The sequence below is a fragment of the Leuresthes tenuis genome, unplaced genomic scaffold, assembly GCF_036924035.1.
Source record: "Leuresthes tenuis unplaced genomic scaffold, fLeuTen1.0.hap1 SCAF_14, whole genome shotgun sequence".
In the NCBI taxonomy this organism is placed as follows: Eukaryota; Metazoa; Chordata; class Actinopteri; order Atheriniformes; family Atherinopsidae; genus Leuresthes; species Leuresthes tenuis.
In genome coordinates, this window is record NW_027325368.1 from 5,692,573 (window position 1) to 5,715,050 (window position 22,478).

Sequence of the window (22,478 nt, forward strand, 5' to 3'; positions counted from 1 at the left end):
GTGTCAAAAAGCTTTTAGCAAAGGAAGCCTCCATTAAACTGCTCTTAAGCCTGATCTTTATGGTTCGAAATTCATTTGTTACCCTTCAGAGTCGTCATGTGTTCTTCCTCTTCGAGATTTCAAACGTAGAAGCAAAACAAGGCGTGTTTTTCTGTGGATTTCTCATTAATATGCCTCTTTTAATGGATTTGGTTGCAAACACAGAAAAAAAAGATCTTGTTTTTACTCTTAAGGCTCTGAAACCGTTGGTCTCGTCAATCTTCAGTTCCCAGAAAGTGATGAGTGGAAATAACCACCATGAACACACAAATTATTAGGAATCTGACCTCTAATGACTGCACTAAATGGTTCATATCGTGTGAAAGAATGGTATCTTTTGATTATGTAATATTTTCTTAAGACACAAATCCCTTATATCAGTTATTCAACAGCTACAAATATAGTCTGATTATGAGTGATATTTGAGTAAAAGACACCCGGGTGGCGACCTGTCCAGGGTGAACCCCGCCTCTCGCCTGATGACCGCTGGGATAGGCTCCAGCCCCCCCCCTGTGACCCGACCGATGGATTAAGCAGGTATAGAAAATGGACGGCTGAGTGGTTAAAGCATTAGACTGAAGCTCTGATGGACATATACCCAAGAAAAAACCCCTGCATTTCAGCCTTTATGCCGGAATGATTGATCCCTTTCATATGAACATGTGGGTTCCAGCTACAAACCCTAATTATACACTTGAGGTCAGTTTCAGACTAAAAGATTTTAGGTGTTGCATCGCTCATCGACATGACAGATGTGCACATGCTGCAGTGTTGACTGTGCATGGTCTCTGCCAGGTTGCCAGGTTATAGTTACCCTCAGTGTTTCTCCTGGGCTACGATTGGCTGCAGTGCCACACCTCTCCAGGACAAGACCTGACCAGGATGGCCGAGTGGTTAAGGTGTTGGACTTAAGATCCAATGGGTAAATACCCACGTGGGTTCAAACCCCACTCCTGGTAGATCTTTAGCTTATCAGTCATAAATTAACACTAATGACTAAAACTACTAAAGACTGAACACTTCCAGAATGAAATTCTGGCTATTTCCCTCTTCACTGATCATGATTCAAGGTTCTGGGCTTGAGCTAAATTCAATAAACTAACATTGGAATATTGTTTAAAACTCATTAAAATGGCGTTAACCCAAATCTCAACCTGCTTATGATGGGTCTCAACCTTGTAGAGTGAACCTAACCTAACAATGCATAGAGTTCAGAGATGATGCTACACGAAGGTGGAATGCTGACTGTTTTAAAGCTAGCTTGAGCCAGGAGGGGCTGATAACAACAGAAAGACTTTTTTATTACATTATTTTATTTTAACATTTAATTTTACTCATCACAAAGCCCACTTTGGCTTCTGTCTAAAGTAAAGCTAAAGGACCAACAGCAGCACCACAACAACCAAGAGCAATCCACACCTCTGTTTATTCAACACATTCAACACAGGGAAACATCTAAAACCTGCAGGACACTACTGTAGAAGATTGATTAAGGGTAAAAAGATCTGGTGCCCCTTAACTTAGGTGGACATGTGCTAAAAACAACTGCAGGAATAATAACTTAAACTTCAGATAAACATGCCCCCAATTCTCTTAAATCATTGTCAATATAATCAAATATGTTTTATACACCCAACAGTATGATAAGTCAGATAAGAACTGTTGTTTTAGCTGTTTAGAAGTGGTTCAACCATTGGACTAAACCATGACAATACTCACATAGATTTAAGCTCTCGTGGATTCTCATGTTAAGCTTTGCTGCATCGAGTAAGATCAAAGTTGTATTAATCCTTGTACAGCATTGAATGAATGATTCTAATACCTTTAAGCCTTAAAGTCCAACATATTCTAACAAACATGCTGGTTATGGTTGGTAAAATAAGTCTAACTTGGTCAAATTCTTGAATTATGACCACTGAAAATGGAAATTTAATGTTATGGTAGATTCATTCTTCTATCAGTAAATTAATTATTTTCACATACTGAAACCACCCTGAATCCGAATATCTGCAAGTGTTGTCCTCACAAAGGCAGCAGGGAGGTAAATGACGGTTTAATGGATCAATAAGGTGGGTTTTGGTGGCTCTGACCTGTCAATGATGCCACACATGTCGATCTGCAGTTGGCTGTAGTTTCCCAAAAGTCTTTGCTGCACCATAATCAGATCAACTGGCTGGTTCTCGACAGCAAGGAGACGCAAGCATCCTTGGAAAATGTCAACCGGGTTTCTGCATTCCTGACCTTCAAGGCTGTCTTCAGCAGGACAGCCTTGATGGGGATGAAAAACGAGCAGTTAGACAGCAAAACGGCTGGGATGAAGTCACATGACTGCAGGTTGCATCAATAATGGGATAAAAGCTGTTCTGGAGGCTTTTTACAGCCTTTTTTTTCCAGTTTTGGGAGAAGAAGAAGAGGAGATACTGAAAGTGTGTCTACTTGTCCAGTTTCCTTAAATGTTTTAAGGACACACTGCACACCATGCTGAGATATGCCAAGTTTTCAGCCAACAGCTCTTTGGGAATCACCTTGTTGCTGCAGAAATACTATTTTCTCTGTGAAACTGTGTTATTTTGGGTGTTTTTCAAAGATGAAACTAAAGAAATGGGAATAAATGTTGTGTCTTTGTGACAGGCTGCTGGTAGCAAAGTGCCTAAAGATATAATTTAAAATGGCTTCTTTGCTAAGTTGTCTGTTATGCGACACATCACTGCTCCATCCTTCGAATTCATACTCAACACCACTTTAAAAGATTAATAGAACATCTGGAGGGAAAATATAAAGAAATACAGATGTTGTGTACTTAAAGGTGGTTTGCTTTTCACTTTAGCAGACTCTAACAGCCAAATGTTGAGCGTTTCACTCACTTACCTCCAAAGAAGAGGTGACTGGATATGGTGATGGGAAACGAGGGCGTAGCATGAGCTACACCACCTTCCTGTTTGTCAACGGAGACAGTAAGACGGCTGCCTCTGGATATAAGATCAACCGAATGCCACTGTCCATCATTCAGAGAAGACCCTGGGGAAACATTAGACAAATACAAAGCATATTCTTTTACACTGACGCAGGATTCGAGATCACAGATCTTGGATTTTGGTGATTTTGTTGGTGTGGAGGGTTAATTTGAGACTAAATTTAAAAGACAGACCCGTGCTGAGTTCCAGCAGCGCTCTGCCCGGCGTATTTATCTGCAGGAGGAGTCTGGCCTCACTCAGGAACAACCAGACCACGCCCCCCTGCTGCAGGAGGTTAAAGGTGAGCAGAAGCCCCGCCTTGTTCCAAGTCCTGAACTGAAACCCTAGAGTCACACCCCCCGAGGGGGATGACGTCGTCCACGGTAACTGCAGGAAGCTCCGGGGCCCGGGGAACGTCACGGCAACGGAAAGTGGCTCAGCACAAGAAAAGGTCACGTTTCCCTGAGAGAGAAGAGGCGGGGCAGAAAAAGTGATCACAAGAGCGATAAAACAACAGAAAACATGAATATTAATCAGATGCAGAGGGTGTGTCGAAGCGACCCCGTGTCACAGTGGTCTCATCAGCAAGTCTCCTTGAGAAAAGAAGCTTTGAGCACAAGGTGAAAATACCAAAGCTGGGAGGTTATTTCCATTGCAGCCCATTGTTTCAGGGGGGAGCTAATGACACTGCATATATTGCTGCGGCAGCCCTATATATCACAGCCACAGTTCTCTACTGGGAGTATCGGCCTGCTATCTTTATCGCGTAAATAGAGATAACATCTAAAAGCCCTTTGTAACGCCTTTAAAGTGATATATGAAAGGATACAAGGAAGAACGCATCACCACTGCACACTATAAAGGAAAAGGTGGGAAATAAAAGGTCACAAAAGCCATTCACACGGATATGCATACATACATCCGTGTTATTTCGATGCCATTGCCTTCAGAGCAGCTGAAACCTTTCTCCGTTACAATGAACTACAACTGAGTTCAAGCTGTGAGAGCCACAAAACTCATGGAAATCCATTAGAGCGTCAGACGTGTTAATCTCATTTAAAGGGAGACACGATTTAGTAGAAAAGGTTCGGGGGAGCTCCACACCGGGCACCGAAGCACCATCTTCTAATAACGACAGCAAGGTGGAGTAACCTTGTCCTCTCATCACTCAGAGTCTTTGTTAAGAGCTCATGGGCTTCATTAACCAGCATGCAACAGCGGCACTCGTACCCTGAGGCTCTCCCAGAGGTGCTCTGAGGACACAGATCCCCTCCTGATTTACTCCTGAGGCTGACCTGAAGTCATATAATCAGGGGAAAAATTGGTTAATGTTGTTAGTTTGTCTCTTAACAAGCAAGTCACGATAAAAAGAAAAGGATCAGTGATATTCCATGAGTTTCTGGAGCACTTTGCTCCAGATTTACTGTTAATTTTAGCCTTCAGTCTTTATGTTACGAAGCTGAGCTCCAGCTACTGAAGCCGCCTTCTCTCTCAGATGTGAAAGCCCAGAGCTCGGAGAGTTTGAGGAGCCGAACATCAAAGCGCTCTGCTGTTCCCAAATGGTTTACGTGATCTGCCATCATCACATTAGAGGAATAAAAAAGAAACTTCGTGTGCTTCCAAAAAGCTACGTAGGCCGGCAATTCACTCAAAATCTACTGGGTTTATAGGTGCTCTTTTTGTGAAAGAAAAATCCTTAAAACATTAAAAAAAAGTTAAAGTTACAGCTGTTATACTTGAGTATATGACTGCTTTTTACTGTCATTACTTTCACCACGATCCACTGCAGCAAAGCTATGAAAAGACGGAGGAAAAGAGCCCAAAGTACAATAAATATCGATGCTGCTTTTCTTCACTGGAGACAGATTTGGGGCAGTAAAGGACTGAAATCTGAGGCAGAACTTACAACCATTCTTTCAGGACTGATCAGCTGTGGATGCAGCTTATGCTGTAGCTTCAACTTTCTCAGTGTTTTTATAGATATTTGCTGCCATGTTTGTCCTAAAATCCAAGATCATGCTCATCTTATTACAGTTTGCTTTTTTTGTGTCATCTCAGAGGATTTTTCAGTGAATCAACAGTCCAAAGAGCCAATGAAGAAGAGCTTTTTCCCACTGGCTGAAATAACCCAACACAGACTTGTGAGAGCTGTAATCACTTTTTATCACAGCTAATTATCTCTAATCTCTGCAATCTACAACACTTGTATGTAATACACATAATCTATTCTTCAAATAAATATCAATAAGTCTAAGGTACACCTCGCCTGATAAAACTCTGCCCCCTTTGGTGGTAACTTTTGAAGATCAAAACCACACAATCCTCCTTAAAGTTGACTCATATTTCATTGATTAATAGTATTAAATTGAATTTTTACCGTGCAGTTACCTCCAGGTCAACTTCACAGCAAAGTAACACTATTTTATTACAGACTTCAACCATGTAGTTTGGTTTTTAACCATTTGGAGTTGCATAAATCAGCTCAAGTACAGCTCCCTTATTAGACGTCTACTTACTGCTTCATTATATTCATTTTACAGCTTTACTTACAAGTTACTTATAAGATTTTACATAATAAAAGAAGCTTTTAATACAACACATTAACGACGAACCAGTGAGAGATGTTAGATTTCACATGGCAACATTTTATCACCTGGTGACTTGATTGATATAAAGAGCCAATGGGATTGAGATTCTCACTTAGCCAATAACTTGTCTCCTCAGCTCTTAACATGACTATCAACTGATGATGATTTAGCTTTTTTATAGATTTGTTATCTGTATTTAAAGGCCCTCCTCACGATGCCAGCGAATGGGAAAAAACCCACAGCACCTGAACACACCGCAAAGGCAACATCCAACCGACAACTGCAGAAAAAGACATTAATTTACGGTTTAGATGAGAGCAGTGAGGTTAAAACAAAGCCATGCTTGAACAGTCAGCTCGTTATGAGTTCAGGTTTTAGTATCCAACGTAGTTCTAGCTCAAAAATCTGCATTTCAGTTTAATCTAACACATCATACAGATTGTTTTGTCCACATTTCTGCATCACGTATAAAAAAATGAGAGAGTTTTAACAGCGTGTCACTAAATAAGAGTCAAAAAACAGCTCAAAGGTGACCTGACTGCAGGTAAATATGTTCAACAGATCAAACATCTCACCAAAAATCAATAACCTCACAACCTCTTAAATAAAAGGGATTCAAACCAGCAGCGACTGCTTTCACCCGGATGCTTTAAAGTCACTAATCTAATGATGTTATTTTAACACTTAAACTGCCGTTTGCTGCTAATACTTCAGCATTTTGTGTCATGGAAGACTTTTACCTGTGAAGAACGTCTCTGTTCTGGTGCTTTTATCCAAGTAAAGGATTTGAATACGGCCTTTACCATCAACAAGCTGCTGCTGGTGAAACATACTCACATTGACAGTAATTCGTTGGTCGTTGTGTTTAGCTTTTTCTATCACATTGAGGCCATTGTGGAGCAGGTTTTCCAGGCAGCCATGGAAGTTCCTCTTGGAGAGAACCGGCTTCTGGGCTCCCCCGATACTCAGCTGAGCCGCGACAATAAGAGGCGTGTTAGAAAAATCAAACATATTTGGTGTGCAGGAGTAAATGCAGAGCTGTGCTGGAGTGTTTCTACGCACCTGCATGATGCCCCAGTGGCTGAACTCTGCAGGGATCTGAATTTTCTCTGTGTGTTTGTCCACAGTGAGGTTGAGGTGACTGTTCCTCTGCTCCAGGACGACACGGTGCCAGCGCTGATCGTCGAGCAGACTGCCGAGGGAGGCGAGGCGCCGTGGCTCAGAGGACGAAGTGCTGCCTGGGAAAGAGAACAGAGAAGGCTGCTGATCTGATTGAGTGAGCAATGCTGTTTCAAAGCTTAGGAGCAACAGCTTTGAACAGCCCGGTAACCGAACTGGAGCGGGGCAAAAGATAATTAATCTGTGGATCTCAAAGGTTGAACAGTGGAAGACGGGCTCAACAGTTCTGCTATCTCAGCTGGAGTTTGAGAGCCTTAGATGGGAGCGCTAACATCTTTTAATCAATTCTTAATTCATCTTATAGCTCATGAAGGGAGGCAAGAACTGGGCTGTGAAGACAGGAAACAGAGGACTGAGTTTCAGGAGTCTCAGTGAGAGAAAAACAAGGCCTTTACCCGGGTTTCCAGGAAGTTGACTGAAATAATAGTAATTTATTTATTATTGTTACTTCTGAGTAACCTCCATAGATGTGAGGTACAAAATCTAAATATTGCTGAAAGATGCTGGAGCAGAAATGGATCAGACAGATTTACTTTAGCTGAAAAACGTGGTACAGCAGAGTTAATAAAGCAGCCAATTACAAGGACCTTCTTCTCACAGATGGGATGGAGGAAATTTAGAGAAAACCGATTTAACAAGGAGGACGAGGGAGGGAGAAGAGTGGTGAAGAGCTGGATGACGAAGAGGTCAGAGGTCAGGTGAAAGGACATTTAAAAAGAAGTCAGAGGTTGGGAAGGAAGCAAGAGAGTTAGAAACAGGGAAAAGAAAGAGGATGGAGAGAAGCAGGAAGACCTCTGTGGATGGATGGCAGGGAAGGACTGATAAATCAAAACTAATCACACTGTGAGTAATTCTGAAGTCTTTTAATCAACACGGCAGCACCGTTTATTGGGCGAAGTCTAATCTTGACTTTGAAAAAGAAGCGTTATGCATAAAAAGATAAAATATAATTTCACTGGGAAACTGGAGGTTTTATTCAACTTATTTGACTTGTAGATTGTAGTCATCGTGGGCCTCTAATAATAAGCAGGTTTTCTTCCATTTACTGTCTATTTCCTTTTAAGTGATGTAACCTGTCCAGCTTTTTCTTTCTCTTCTTCGTATCCCCGATCTGACAGCCTGCAGGTTTGTTTGTTCTCCTCATTATCTGACCAGCTTCCCTCTGACCAGCTGACCTGCTGTCAGAGCCGCCGCAGCCTGAAGACGGCGACAACAAACCAGCCGCGGCGCTGCTTTTAAAGCGTCTCTTCTGTCAGCATCTCACAGAGAGGATCACCGCGAGGCCGCCGGCGCTTGTGATGAAAACCGAAGCCAAATATGTCAGAATGCCTCATTTGAAAAACAGCAGCAGAAACACGGTGAGACATCATTAATGTTAAATGAGCGCCAGCCGGTCCTAATAAGTGGATCCAACTCCCACTGGGGATGCAACAGAGACTTTGTGTTTATGCTGAGAGAAGGACCTGGAGAGATGGCACATTAAAAATGTATCACGCATTCTTTGGGGAGACGCCATGCCTACCTCAGAGAGAGGCAAACTGGCAGTTTGGAGGATGATGGACAAATGTATTTCTGATATTTCAGCTCAGCCTGTGAGAGGATAAGTTTTCCTGCACGTCTGCAGAGAAAAAACAACTTCATTCAGACGGAAAAAGCTCTAATATTCACCTCCTGATTCAGAGGAAGTCGTGCCGTCAGAACTGCTGTAGTGATGATTTATTTGATTTCAGTGTGGAGGGACAGAAAGAGACAATGCAATCAATATGGGAGGAATTTACAACACAGCTTCAAAACAAATAAGATGTCTTCGCTGGCGTTGATTAATGGGACAGTTATTATGTTGCAGGAGGTAGAGAAGACACCCAGACTGGGTGCATGTTTCATTAGATGGATGATTTGATTACTGCATGAACGATGGGAAAGTAGGAATCAATATGAGAGATTATTGGCCAAAAAATACAGACATCTGTCCCAGCGTAACAATAAATAGAGCCATCTCCTTCCCTTTCTTAATCACGGGGCGGCCGTGGCTCGTCCAATAACCAATGACAGCTGGAGGGGTGGCAGTTCACCTCCTTGCCACGGCCGAGGTGCCCTTGAGCAAAGCACTGTACCCCCAGGCTCCCCGGGCGCTGTGATTGGCTGCCCCAGTGTCTGGCACCTGTCTCCACGAGTGTGTGACCCTGCGCATGTGTGTGTTCAACAGATGCAGAGGAGTAATTTCGTGTATTTCCCTGATTCTACATAGAAATCAGTAACTGTTCAGAGTCGTCACAAAACAGATTACAATCGTGGAGATTTGATTTGCAAGAAAATCTAACAGGAAAAACGGGCCAGAACTTATCTAACAGCTCAAACTCAAACTGTGAATATAAACTCTGAATGAATACAACACAAATGGATAAGCAGACAGTATTTAACCCCGAGTATTAACTCCAATATCCCAGACACTTGCATCAAATGTAAGCAACAAAAAGGTTCTTTATTCCGCTGCTTGTGGGGATGTCCTCTGATACTCTGATACTCTGCTTTGGCAAAAAGTGTTGAACCCGGTATGTGTCAAACCAAAGTTTACTGAATATCTACCCGGACAACTTTATGTCCTCCAAAAATGAAAAAGCCTTACTCAATATTTGCTTTCTGGAAGCTGAAAGAAGTACAGCCTGTTCATGGAAAAGGGATAAACCTTCGCCGTGGTTAACAGGGACGTCTTTCTTCTTGGCTTTAGAAAAGATCAGCTTATAGTTATAGTTTTGGAAAATCTGGGCGGTTTTCTGTAATTTCCTTGAGAAAGATGACATTGAAGTAGACGGCAGGAATGACGAGCTGATCTGAAGATTTATCTATCTTTTACGTGGAGAGAACAGCAAAATCAGAGGTTTTAGTAACTACTTGTATGAGAAAGAAAGAACTCTGCAGGTGTGTTTCGGCGGGTTATCGTTTGAGGCAACATTTTTGTAGATTTCATGCGGTTTTCTTTGGTTTTTCAAATCATTTGTTGGTTTCGGTGTCACAGCAGCACATCTGTGAGGTTAAACCTACTGTGGAGCAGGTTTACTCAGAGTAACGAGATGAGATGGAAGACATTGTTTCTGTAAATCTCATTTGTCGCAGCGGGTTGCTGTTTGTAATAAGCAGACTCAAACCTAAAGTCTACTTTAAGTAAAGTGAAATCAAATTCAACTTAATTTTATCTTGATTTACATTAGACTTTTACATACAGGTATATGTATCCGGGTGTGTATATGTAGGCTATATATATATCTATATAGATATATAAGCATTTATTTGATTTTTTGTTGTCATTTTCATTTATTAATTCTATTTTCATTATTATTGTTGCTGTCTTCTTGTATTTGCCTTCTTGTTCTATGTTTGTAAATCAACAAATGTGCAATAAAAATATGTAAAAAAACAAAACAAAAACCAGGGCTGTCAAACTCCGGTCCTCGAGGGCCGTTGTCCTGCAGGTTTTATATGTTTCCCTGCTTCAACACACCTGATTCAGATTAAATGGATCTCTTTGAAAGATTGTTAAGTTCTGCACAAACCTGCTGATGCTGCATTGATCTGAATCAGGTGTGCTGAAGCAGGGAAAATAAAACCTGAATCTAAAACCTGCAGGACAGCAGCCCTCGAGGACCGGAGTTTGACATCCCTGCCAAAAAATGTTCATGTGTTTCTTTTTCAGACTGTGACTCAACTTCTACAACTTATAACGCTGCCATGCTGCCATCTTTTTGGAAAGTTTCCCAAACAAATACAGTGTTTGGTCGGTCATCAGTTGGAAGAAGCTACAAAAACACTGAAACTGAGCCGAGTTATTTCCGAGTTATTTCCAGGTCGCAATCCGCACAAGCTCACTGATTTTTACAAATGCATGCAGTCTGATGGGAATGTCGGTACTGCTTGCTATTAGTTGCTGAGCTGTGTGTAAACATGGCTGATTTAACATGTTTTTAAATGTAAATGAACTGTACTTGTACAGCTTTTCTAGTCTAACTGACCACTCAAAGCGCTTCAGCACTACATGCAACATTCACCCACACCTCTTAATCTGTAACTACGTGCTTTTCTACTCATTCACACACATTCATACACCGATACACCGACGGGAGTATCTCTATATCTCTTTTGTCCCGTTACCCAGTTTCATCCAGATGTTTTGCATATATATAGGTTTAATGAATGAAATAATATGAATAAAAAGGACCAGCAGAAAATCAGCCACCACATGACTATTATTCATTTTCCAAACCTAACTGTGCATTAACACAGATGATACACATCTATGGGACTATCTGTGACATCTTTAAACATGCGAGTGCACGTGCTGATGCTTTAAAAAGCATCTGTCATCATCGGCTGTGGACGGTTTCACATCCTCAGTGTCAAAAGCAAAAAAACAACAGCATAGGGATACAGGATAAAGGAGACGAAGAGGTGTCCTCCGTCTGTTGGGGTTGTTCTTATTTCATAATTATAGCTTTCTTCATCATGACTGAAATCAGATTTACCACAAACTATAATTCATGTCCAGAGAAAAAAGAAAACATTCACAGAGGAGTGAAAAACTATGGATGAACACAGCGGTTTTTGCTCATATAAAGGAAGAGTTATTGTTCTGTCTCCTCATTACAGTCTGTGCTGAGCTCGAGACGGTTAATTTCTTCTTTCCTCACCTGCCCTCAGGACAGTATCTCTTCCTTTTATCTTGTTCTATTCTTTCTGCAACACTGGCTGAAAGCCGGACCATTTTTATCAGTCAAAAAGCTGCAGGTGTAATTAATTCAGCAGCTGACTCTCAAAGCATTATGAGAGGCTTCGTAGCAATCTGCACCAAAAGGTCGTGCAGCCAGATTTCTGCCTTTTTTCCTCACTGTGTTCCCAAACTTTTCCTCCAGGGCTCCCCTTTGGTCATAGGGAACATGTTCAAGCCCCCGGACTTCCAAACAGTGTCAGAATCACGCGGTTTCTTTGATAAACCACCTCCAACAGTCTGAAATGGACTTAAAAGCAACTGTGACTTCATGTGTGAACTACAGAAAAGTTGTGAAATCCTTTGGGATGAAGGAGAGAAGATCTCTTTCATGGAGGAAACATTAAAGGTGATACTGGAGCATATTTCTTCTTTTTTACCTGTGCAACACAACCCCCCCCACCACCCATTTCCTTTAAGATCTTCTTCTTAAAGTGGAGTGAGTGTGACTGGTCTTCAGTTGCTGTGCATGCCACACAGGAAAGAAAAAATCTCCTTTATCATCAATGAAAGTTATCAATAACTTTAAAAGTTAGCGGTGGTGCAGGCAGCTCTAAATGCTACTTTATAGGAGGCGAGCTGATGGGACAGATGCTGCTGGGTGCAATTCATTCCTGAAGAAATCAACTGGCTCTTCTCTGAGTTCAGGATGAGAAGTCTTGAAGTGGCTTCGTAACTTCTTGACTTTCACACTGTCAGCTGCTAATACTTTGACTCATTCGGCACCCTGCGGCCTCTCTTTTTATAACCCACCGTTGTTCTGGTGAAGCCCAGGCTGTGACATGCCTCATCACTTCTTGCCTTTCTTTGAGTTGCTGCACTGTTTGTAGTTATCATCCTTTGCCTCACATTTACCTGGTTGTTGCTTTCACAAACCTGCCGATGGTTTCCAAGCAGTGCAAAATGTACACTTTATTAGCCTGGCCCACCCCGAGTTTACGAACTACTAGCTTATTAAATTATAGCGCAGAAAAGCTAAACTAAGCACGAATATCATCTGCAACTAAATCCAACATCTACAAGATCACAAAGAGTCGATTAATGTACAGAACAGGTATGAACTGGTGTGACAGGAGCCTGTCTAATTAGAATTTTAAGGTTAAGCGGGTCTGAATGTATTCTCCAGCGGTTAAAACCCTGCAGCAAAAGTTCAAAACCACTCAACAGACTTTCAAACTGTGACACAAAATAGCTTAGAAGATCTCAGCTGAGACCAAATTTATTACATCACAGTATCGATCTGCCAAAGATATTAGCCTCTGCTAACAATAAATCTGTGAGAAAGCCTCTAATTTGTGTTGTGGCTGGACTGTGATGCTGTTTCTGGGTGGTTGCTAAGTGTTGCCTCATAAAGTAAATGTTCGGGGGGGGGGGTTCAGACCTGGATGCGTTCGTGCACGAGTCGAGGATCAGCGTCCACAGCTGATGACCTAAATTACACAATATCAGAATGAAAAGTGCGAGGAGATGAACAAAAGAGAAGTGAGAAGAAGTTAAAGGACAGTAAACGCTGTAAATAAAACATGACAAACAGAAAAGATGAAAAGGAAAAATACCAAAAGGGACTTTGTGTGTTTTGATAGGACATAAGAACAGAAAAATGTTTAAAAATATAGAATGATGACATTTGGGAACAAAGTGAATAAATAAAATCAGAAAAAAATGAAACACTGGAAATGGGGAACAAAAAGGATCTTGTACAGAGCTGTGAAAAAGTGTTGAGCCCTTCCTCAAACAGTTCTCTGGAGATTTATGAAGTATCTATTCGAACATCGGCTGCTTTTTCAGTCCAGTTCTGGTATCTGAGATCTGGGAAGCTTCTGTTACTTTATTTGTTAACCCACTAAACTTTGACCTATTAAAGAAAAGGCTCCAAACTCAAGGGATGAACCATTTTAAATTGTATCTTTAGGCACTTTGTTACTAGCAGCCTCTCACAAAGACATTTGTTCCCATTTCTTTAGTTTCATCTATTAAAAACACCAAAAATAGTAGTAGAAAATAGGATTTCTGCAGCAACAAGCTGATTCCCAAAGAGCTATTAGCTGAAAACTTGGCTTATCTCAGCATGGTGTGCAGTGTGTCCTTAAAACATCTGAGGAAACTGGACAAGTGGAGGACAAAAGAAGAAGTGTCAGGCCTAAAAAACTATCTACACCAGATGAACAGGATCTGAAAGTGATGTCCTTAAGAAAGAGGAAAAAATCCAGCTGTGACCTGACAGGACCTGAGAGATGCATCTGGACCTTCAGCTGATCCATCTACTGTTGGCCCAAGCCTCATCAGAAATGGTCTCCATGGAAGGGTGGCTGTCAAGAAGCCATTCTTAAGGAAGGGAGACAGGGAGAAAAGGCTGAGCTGTGCCAAATGACACAAGAAGTGGACTGAAAATCAGTGGCAACAGGTCTTATGGAGGGATGAATCCTCCCCAGAGCCCGGACCTCAACATTATTGAAGCAGTGTGGGATCATCTGACAGAGAACAGAACAAAAGGCAGCCCACATCCAAAGAAGAGCTTTGGGATGTCCTTCAAGAAGCCTGGAGAACTATTCCTGAAGACTCCTTAAATAAATGACAGAAAGCTCGTCTCAGAGGGTTCAGGCTGTGTTGGAGAATAAAGGAGCTCAGACCAGATATTCACCTTAAAACTCGATAAAACTGCACAAACTCTGAACCCATTTCCTGTTAACATATAAAGAAATAAGTGGCGGCTCAAAGCCTTTGAAACAGTGCTGCATTCTTACCGAGCTTCAGCATCTCTTTAACATGACATACAGTAAAGTGAACGGTTAAAGCAGGAGAAGAGAATATCCTAAAAGCAAAGCTGAAGCATTATTTTCAACATTTTAAGCACGTAGAACTCAGAGAGGTGAATCGAATGCTTGTTTGGCTGCAAATGAGTGTTGATTTCACATTTACAACAAAAATATGACCATCACTGAGGCGCGATCACAGGAAAACCTGCTCTGCATCCTCACCACAAAATTCAGTGCCAGATGTTCGGGAAGACTCTGGTAAACAAGTCTTGAGGACTGAAATAAAGCTGTTTTTCTGCTTTGAACGAAGGGAGACACATTTTCAGCTGTTAAGCACGATTATGGATGGATCACGGGCCACACTTTACTCTAAATGTCAGCATATCCTTTAAGCATTTGTAACAGGGCTGAAAATGCTCATACCACAGGACAGAGATTCTTACCCAAACTTAAAATCCACTTCAGGCAACACCAGGGGCTGAAAGCTGTCCATGAGAACAGAGATAAAACAGAGCAGCTCAAACAAAGTGGCCCAAAAATCCCAGAAAAAGAAGCCGTTTTTTAGAGGAATCGACAAAAATGTCCAAATTAAGAACTGAAAAAACTCTTAGCTGGCAACGAAAAGTGAGTCTTGATGGAAAAAACATCCCATTTGAAGTTGTTTTCTTTGGAGGAGACAGAATTCATCGTCTTAATTGAGAAGCAGAAACATTTCAAAGAATGGTGGCATCTCACATTGTTGAAATCTTTCTGTAAAATCTTCCTTCCCTCACAGACACATCTCCAGTTTTCTTAAAGCGAGTAAAGTGAGGAGAGAAAACCCTCAGAGGGAGCAAAAAGGTTTGTGGGGGAAGGACGGATAAAGGAACAGGGGATGGTAAGAAGAGGAGCATTCATGAGAAATAGATGTCAGGAAGGAGGAAAAGATGAAAAAGAGAAGGAAGAAGAAATGGAGAAGGGAGGAAATGTTAAAGATGGGAGCGCCACATGGTGATGGTTCAGCATGGCAGCCTGACAGCTTTAACCTGGTTTACACAAACACGTTCACACGCACATTTTTACAGGCTATAAGCCATGCATCAACTTACAGAGAGTCCAGCCCAAACACGAGCTGCTGTGAACGGGGCCCATCAATCATGGCAACAACTACACAGAGATGGGGCCACGTCAGTTTGAACCGTCTTACGCCTTTAAAAAGTTGTCCGGTACTAACTCCGCCATGAGCCGACTCATAAATCAGACACTGGGGAACAAAATGTGTTACAGGTGGAAACGTAAAGGAATTATTTATTTATTCAATATTAGACACGATGTTAAGCTGCTCATTCACTCCATCGTACTCAAAGTCGTCATTCACATTGTCAAAACCTGATAAATATCCTGCCATGTTGCACAAAACTATCAGCAGCAAACTCTGTGTGAAGTTAGCCGACTGTCACAGAGCACGGAGTGAATAAACTGTGCTGCAGGGGGGCGTGTGGATGAAGTGGTCCCAGTAGAGTGCCTGTGTAGAAATCCCTCCGTTAGCTCTCCTATAGCTGCAAGTAGCCACATAACAGCAGCTATGAGCTAACAGAGCTATAGTACGCGTTCATTCATTCATTCTTCTTAAAGTATTGGTGAAATAAAGACAGATAATGCCTTATTTAGAGGCTGCATCGTCTTTGCCCCGTTCACTCCGTTATATGGATATACGCCGATCGCGAGTTTTCTAAATAGCTTCCAAAGGACGCCGACTTTCACCAAACTTCTCAGTGAATAGATGAACGTATTTCATGCCAGAAATAAGGTCTCGGTTTAAAAATACGGGAGTTCCCCTTTAACTGTTACTGGTGTGAGGGGGTGATGGGGAGAGGGCGGCTGGATGGTAACGATAACTCGCCGTCACTCCTAACCGTACTTAATATGTCGGGAGTTTTCTTTGTGAAGCCATATGAAAACAAGCTAATGTGCTTTGTTTTGTCGTGCTTACGTTTCATATAAGCTATCGTCTGTGTCTGTCTCATTCATTGCTTGCATTTTGCACATCTGTTGCTGTTTGTGGGATTCATGAATTCGGTGCTAAACTGCTGAAGCCAAAAGTAGAACCTGATCACATAATCTTGGATCAGCAACTGTTGGTCAGATCATGGAAATGAGTGGTTTTATGGAGGATATTTGGTGCAGAAGTGAGCCTGCTGCCTGCTTTAACATCACATCTTCATCCACTCAGACAGCTGTGGTAAATAGCAGTATGTTTTGGTCATTTGCTCCAATCTAATTAAAAGGAAGACTTGATGGTAATTTTCTTAATTTGCCTTGTTGAACACATCTGTTAAAGTAAAATAGGCTGTTTTATAAAAGCTAAACATCTTTAGCAGTAATTTGTGTTGCATGCATCCAGATTTAGTTTTAAACTGGATTAAAACTACTTGGTTTTGTAAAGGAAAATATGCTGTGTTGGGATAAAATACAGCATTTGACAGCGATGACCTCATGCTAAGGTACATTTCTCCCAACAGATGCGCTCTTTTCTTTTCTTTTGCTTCCAGTTTTACACATTCTGGCTCTGTAAGGTGAGCATATTGGTGTTTGGTACCTGGTCTCAGCAGCAGCAGCAGCTTTCCTTTCTCTAACTCCAGACTGAGGCCGAGTCCCTCCCGTCCCTCTGCATGCAGCAGCGTCCCAGAATTCCTCAGGGTTTTAAACTTAAGAGAGATGACCTCTTCGGATGTCCGTCTTGGTCCAGGACTGGGTTTATACATCAGACTGCTGCTGCCATCGTTGAAGCTCACCACTTCAGAGGCTGAAAAAGAGAAAACCAAACAGACTTCATGGTAAAATATCAGAGCTTCATTCAAAGCTAAAAACGTCCACCATATTCCCGTTAACCACATGGAACTCTGTGTGTTTTATAATGTAATTTCCTCTAATCCCCCAACATGGATGCTGTTCAAAAGCACACAGACACCTACACTAGATATAAATTCAGCCTCATATCTATATTCAGTTTGAAATTGTTCTGCTGCTGAGGTGAGGTGAGGAACACCATGTAGCAGGAAATAATGGGCTGTTTAAAAACAGCAGCAGCTGAGCTCAGCATCCAATTTCCTTTTCATCTGTACAAGTAATTTCTGTGACTGTTTTTTTTTTTTAATGACGTCTGCAAGTCTTTGACCCCTCTTGGCTTGCAGTAATGCTCTTATTGCACTGTGCGGTGTATTTCCTGCTGATCACAAAGCAGCAGGCTCAAGCTCCAGAGTTTCTGAGTCATCCTCTGTGCCAAGCTGTAAACACGACTTTCAATCTTCTTTATGTACAACCAAATATGCCATTTGAGCTACAGGATGTTTTTGTTTTGTTTATGTAACTGTAATGAGCTCAATCCCTGTGATTATCCCAAGAACATATTGTGGAAGATTCTTTTGGCTGATGACCAAGGCACAAAAGTTACTGGCTTACAGTGAGAACAGCAGTGTGGTCGCTGCATTAACTGGCTGTTAGTTTACTCATACTCCATCTGTTACCACAACTCCCAGATAAACACAAATACCAAGAAGGTAAGAGACTTTTGAGGAGGAAGACACCGTAATACATCTTTTTGGTGACTTTACTTCTGCAAGTGGGCAGTCATTGATTTACCTCACTGCCATATTGCTTCTGAATGCCAAGCCAGACTAGGGTGTATGTGGCTCTATCCCATTTGATTTTAGTGAATAAACGAGGCTACATGGTGCCATCAGCAGGTGGCTGTGAAGGCTACGTTATGTAAGGTTGTAACAAACGGAGTTGTGGCTGCCAACCTGAAACAAACCAGCAGAAGGCACAACCCACTGAGTAGTTTGTTGTTAGAAAGACGTCTAAAAGGCATCTAAATGGTCCATAAATAGGTTTATGGTTTAAAAGTGGGCTTAGTTTGGTTCAATGGTAAACGTTTAGTGGATGTCTCGGCCTGTTTCAAATCAATTGTTTCCATTGAAGCCAGACTTGAGCAGGATTGGTAATAGCCGCTTTCAGACAGAAACGTTCAAAGAACGCAGTTCTCAGAACCGTCCATCTCAAATTTAGTCACAAGAACTGACCTTCCCCAGGGGAACCGTTTCATTTTGCATTCGCACATGAGTAAGTGGACCTTGACAGGGACCGATGTGACGCAGATGTTACTTTAGCGCCACACAACAACAAAATAAAACTCGCGAAAAGTAAGGAGAGAATAAAACAAATAAATAAAAAACCTAAATAAAACACCACCAAGAAGCTAACAGGGAGAGCGAGGAGGCCGCCGTGTTCATGGTCTGGATGATGATAATATTAATCATGGACGATCACATCAGGCGTCTAAGATGGAGGCTGGAAGAGCTCACAGAGAGAGAAGATACTTCTTCGTTTCATGGAGGAGAGCAGAGCGCCGCAGACAAAGGAGACGACGTCTAAGTTTAACTTATTAAACAGGCGCCGGTTGTGTCCGTGTCGTATGAGTGAACATTTCAGGCAAGGGGTGGAGCTACCAGCCACCAAACACCTACGTCATATGTGTTGCTATGGAACCCAGAAAAGACCTCAGAGAAGGAGCTGAAATGGTTACTGAGGGCCGTGGTCCCTAGTTTCTGTATGTCCGAAAGCGCGAAAAAACGGCCCCATTCCTGAAAAGGTTATAGGAACTGCAAAAGGTTCCTACAGTGGGAATGTGCCTAATGTGAAGAGATTTAGCCTGTTTGGGACCTGAGCTGGAGACCTTTACCTTGCAGGTGCTTCTCACAACATCTGGGCTAAACAGCCACCTGTATCTGTGTTCATGCACCTGTGCAAGCTGGTTACTTACAGAACAAAAGCAGAGATTTCCCAAAGTGGAATGCTGCCCTCATTAAGAGACTCGTGCTTCTATTTTTAACATTTTGACCTGATAAACACACATTAAATGTGTTGAAATGACGTCCTCTTGTAGACTGCATTTCATTCATAAATCCAAACATAATCTCCATATTAACAAACAACATCCCTCTTTCAAGTTCCCGATTTATGTTCCAGTCACATTTTGGTGACTGTAAATTGGTTGAATAACAGTCTGGATGTCTAAGAACTTTCTTCACCCACAAAATTCAAATCCCAGTCTGATTTTTGCATAATTTACAGACTTCAGTTGTGCTTCTTGCATATTTACAGCCATTTGTGTAAAACAGAAATTCAATTTTAGGGACAATACTGCCTGGAACAAAGTGGTCTTAATCTGACTGCAGATATTCATGGATACATTGGGGCTAAAGTTAGATCACGTCCACAGCTCACAGGGAAAATACTCGTCTCTGTCTTGAGAGAAAAATGGAAAGAGGTCTTTAGGGAATATATATTGTGATGATATCTTCATTTCAACAAGTAAAATTCATGCAAAGGTTCTTCTTCATCCCAAAATAGCAAAAATGTGAAATGTTGAGCAGGAAGGCAACAATATGCTGCAGAGTTTTAGCCAGATAGGAGCTGAACTGGAGCTTCTGTGCTGACAGTCTTTACACCGGAGTGAGACGCAGCCCACTCAGCTATCAGCTCCCTTCAGTGTTTTGCATTCCTCTGTCCAAGGAGGATTCTGCTGTGGATGCTGCATAAATTTCCAGCAGCCAAGAATCTGGTGAGTACTGACAACAGCTGATAAATACAATACAAACTGTATATCTGCTACCGCCCTTAATTAACTTTTGAATATAAATCCAAAGCACAATGGACAATTTATCAAAGCCCAACTTTTAGACATTACTCATTCCTAACAATCCATATTCCTCAAAAGCGCATGACGGCAAACTCAGACGTATAAGGGATACACAATAAATCATCTTTAAGACTTGATGGATTAACATGAAGAATAACAGACTGGATGTTATAGACGTGACACATAAAAACTAACATCATGTACACTCATACTGCAGGTTCTACTGTTTCCAGCCACAGGTACGATGAGGTCGTTCATGACTGCTGCCATAGAAACTGATATTTCTGAATTACTCTTGTGGGGATTTCAGGGGGTTACAAAGTGATTCATGTTCACCAGATGATAGATTCAAGTATGTGATACATGTAATATGGACTCAGAACACTTTGGTTGTGTTTAATAGATTAACATAACTCATCATCATTGCTATCTTTGTCCCTTTTTTTTATCTATAAAGCACCTGATAAACTTTTTCAACAAACCTGAGCTACTTTCTGCATGAGATGGTCCACTGAACCACAAATGAGTACCACAGTGTGGACTTTCTTTCCCCTGTGCAGACACAGCTCTGTCTTTTCTATTCAATGAGTGGCACAGAGCAACAGCACAGACAGCCGAGTGTTTGGCAGCTGCCATAAGCTTGTTTGAGCTGAGGATGAACAGAAATTCAGTGGTTTGCAACCCAGGCAAAAGGCTGTGTGCTAACTCACAAATATCCAAGTAACAGATGTCGATGAATGTCATATTTTAAACCAATCAGGTTCTAAGTTTGTCATGTTCGGTGTCTTCTTTCACCAGCCAGCGCCTTGTTTTTGCTGCTTTCATTGGCTGTGTGGCCGTTCTGTCACTCAGCTAAAGCAGCTAGCTTGATCCACAAAGTGTTAGCTTTTAGCTGTAGATCCCAAAATCAAAGTTTTTACTTAGTTTGTTGGTGTGTTGATGAAGATTCTCAGTCATCCAGGTCATGGTAATAATAAGAGCAAATGGATTTCTCCTTCTTCTTCTTCTTCTGCAGTTGCCCTTATTGAAGCTCTTATTACTTAGCCTCGTTTTGAACGGCTAAAGGAGGCTTTCTGAAAGAAACTGGACACAGTAAGCACATTTATACAACACTTTGAGTGAAGCGGTATTTTCTTAATTTGGCTAAAATCAGACTTTTAAAATGTTAATGCTATTCTGACCAAAATTATACACAGTCAAATCTCTGAAAGCCCGGCTAAAGTGTTTGGGGGTTGAATCAATCTGCATGAATTTGCTTAACTAGATTCAAATGGGCCTAAATGCTCAACACATGCTCGAAAGTTCATTTTGCATCTTTTTATAAAAACACTATATTTTAAACATCTACAAACACAGCTAGTTTCCCAATAAAACTGCAATTTTTGCACATTTTCCTGTTTCTATTGTCAGATGACTGAACGCATCAGAATTTGTGGCTGAAAATCAGACCAATAAGACCACGTGTCAACTCACGACCACTTAAAGTATTTCCAGACTGTCGCTCTGCTCTAATAAAATCCTGATTTTACCACAGCGTCACGTGACAAAATCACCTTACAGATGGCTTCTGTAAGGTGAATTAGGATACACTTAGATGCGTAATAACCTGTTAACAGCCTGTTAATTAGGTGTCATATTGAGTTTTATTGTATTTTTAGCAGAATTTTGCTTCTTTCTTATGAAATAAGTTGTAAATACTTCTGTTTTAAGCGCATCAATGTCTTCACAGGCGAGCGCAGCCATAGTACCGTGATGGTTTACTCATAATGGTCGAACGTTGCTTGCTAACTTTGTTAGACAGCAAAAAGGAAGGGAACACAAATCAGTTTCCAGTCAGAGGGTAAATTCACTGTCAATACTGAAGGCAATGCTAACTAGTTACACTATAATGTATTATGTATAAAGTACCAAATGTATTCACTCTTCTGCCTTTACACGCATATGAATTTAAGTGACATCCCATTCTTAATTCATAGGATTAAGAACAGCTTCGACTCTTCTGGGAAAGTTTTAACTGGATGTTTCTGTAGAAAGCCAAATATATACATTTCTTCTCCCGGTTCATTGTAATGACACCAGAGTTGTGGCAGTTGTGAAATAAAAACTGCTTACTATTCAGCAAGGTGCTTCAGCCAGTCATCATACAGTTAACGAGTTAACTCAAACTCAAGGAGAGGAGACTCACTGTAGGGACATCCGTAGATCTCCAGCCGGAGTCCGATCCGCCCGCTGGGGTTCCAGTCCAGAGGGATGAGGCGGAGGTAGCGAGCGACCGCCGGCTGCTGCAGCTTGTACTGAACCACGCTGTCAGCATTACTGTTGCCTGGAAACGACTGAAAACACAAACATAAATGTATGATGACACGTTATGCAAATAGGTTTTTAAGACAAATACGTTTGTAAACCAAAGATAGCGCAAAAGTCAAATTAATAAAAGAAAAACTGGAGCGTATAAATAGATTGAGCCTGTAATATTACACACTGTAACACTGATATGCGTAACTGGTCTAACATGTTTAGCAC

At 41.5% G+C, this 22,478-nt stretch overlaps 1 protein-coding gene and 1 non-coding gene across 2 annotated transcripts in view; one reads left to right on the plus strand and one right to left on the minus strand.

Annotated features, from left to right (window-relative positions):
* The window catches only part of LOC140268899 (contactin-associated protein-like 4), a 133,793-nt gene that overhangs the window by 49,549 nt on the left and 61,766 nt on the right, over positions 1 to 22,478 (minus strand). Inside the window, exons 4-10 of the mRNA XM_072363893.1 lie at positions 22,141 to 22,288; positions 16,854 to 17,060; positions 6,644 to 6,819; positions 6,419 to 6,550; positions 3,188 to 3,455; positions 2,908 to 3,057; positions 2,130 to 2,307 (exon numbers count right to left, since the gene is read on the minus strand). Coding sequence (XP_072219994.1) covers positions 2,130 to 2,307; positions 2,908 to 3,057; positions 3,188 to 3,455; positions 6,419 to 6,550; positions 6,644 to 6,819; positions 16,854 to 17,060; positions 22,141 to 22,288 — 1,259 coding nt within the window. The remainder of the gene's footprint in view (positions 1 to 2,129; positions 2,308 to 2,907; positions 3,058 to 3,187; positions 3,456 to 6,418; positions 6,551 to 6,643; positions 6,820 to 16,853; positions 17,061 to 22,140; positions 22,289 to 22,478) is intronic.
* On the plus strand, positions 916 to 998 carry trnal-uaa (transfer RNA leucine (anticodon UAA)). Its single transcript has one exon. It is a non-coding gene; the product is annotated as a tRNA-Leu (tRNA).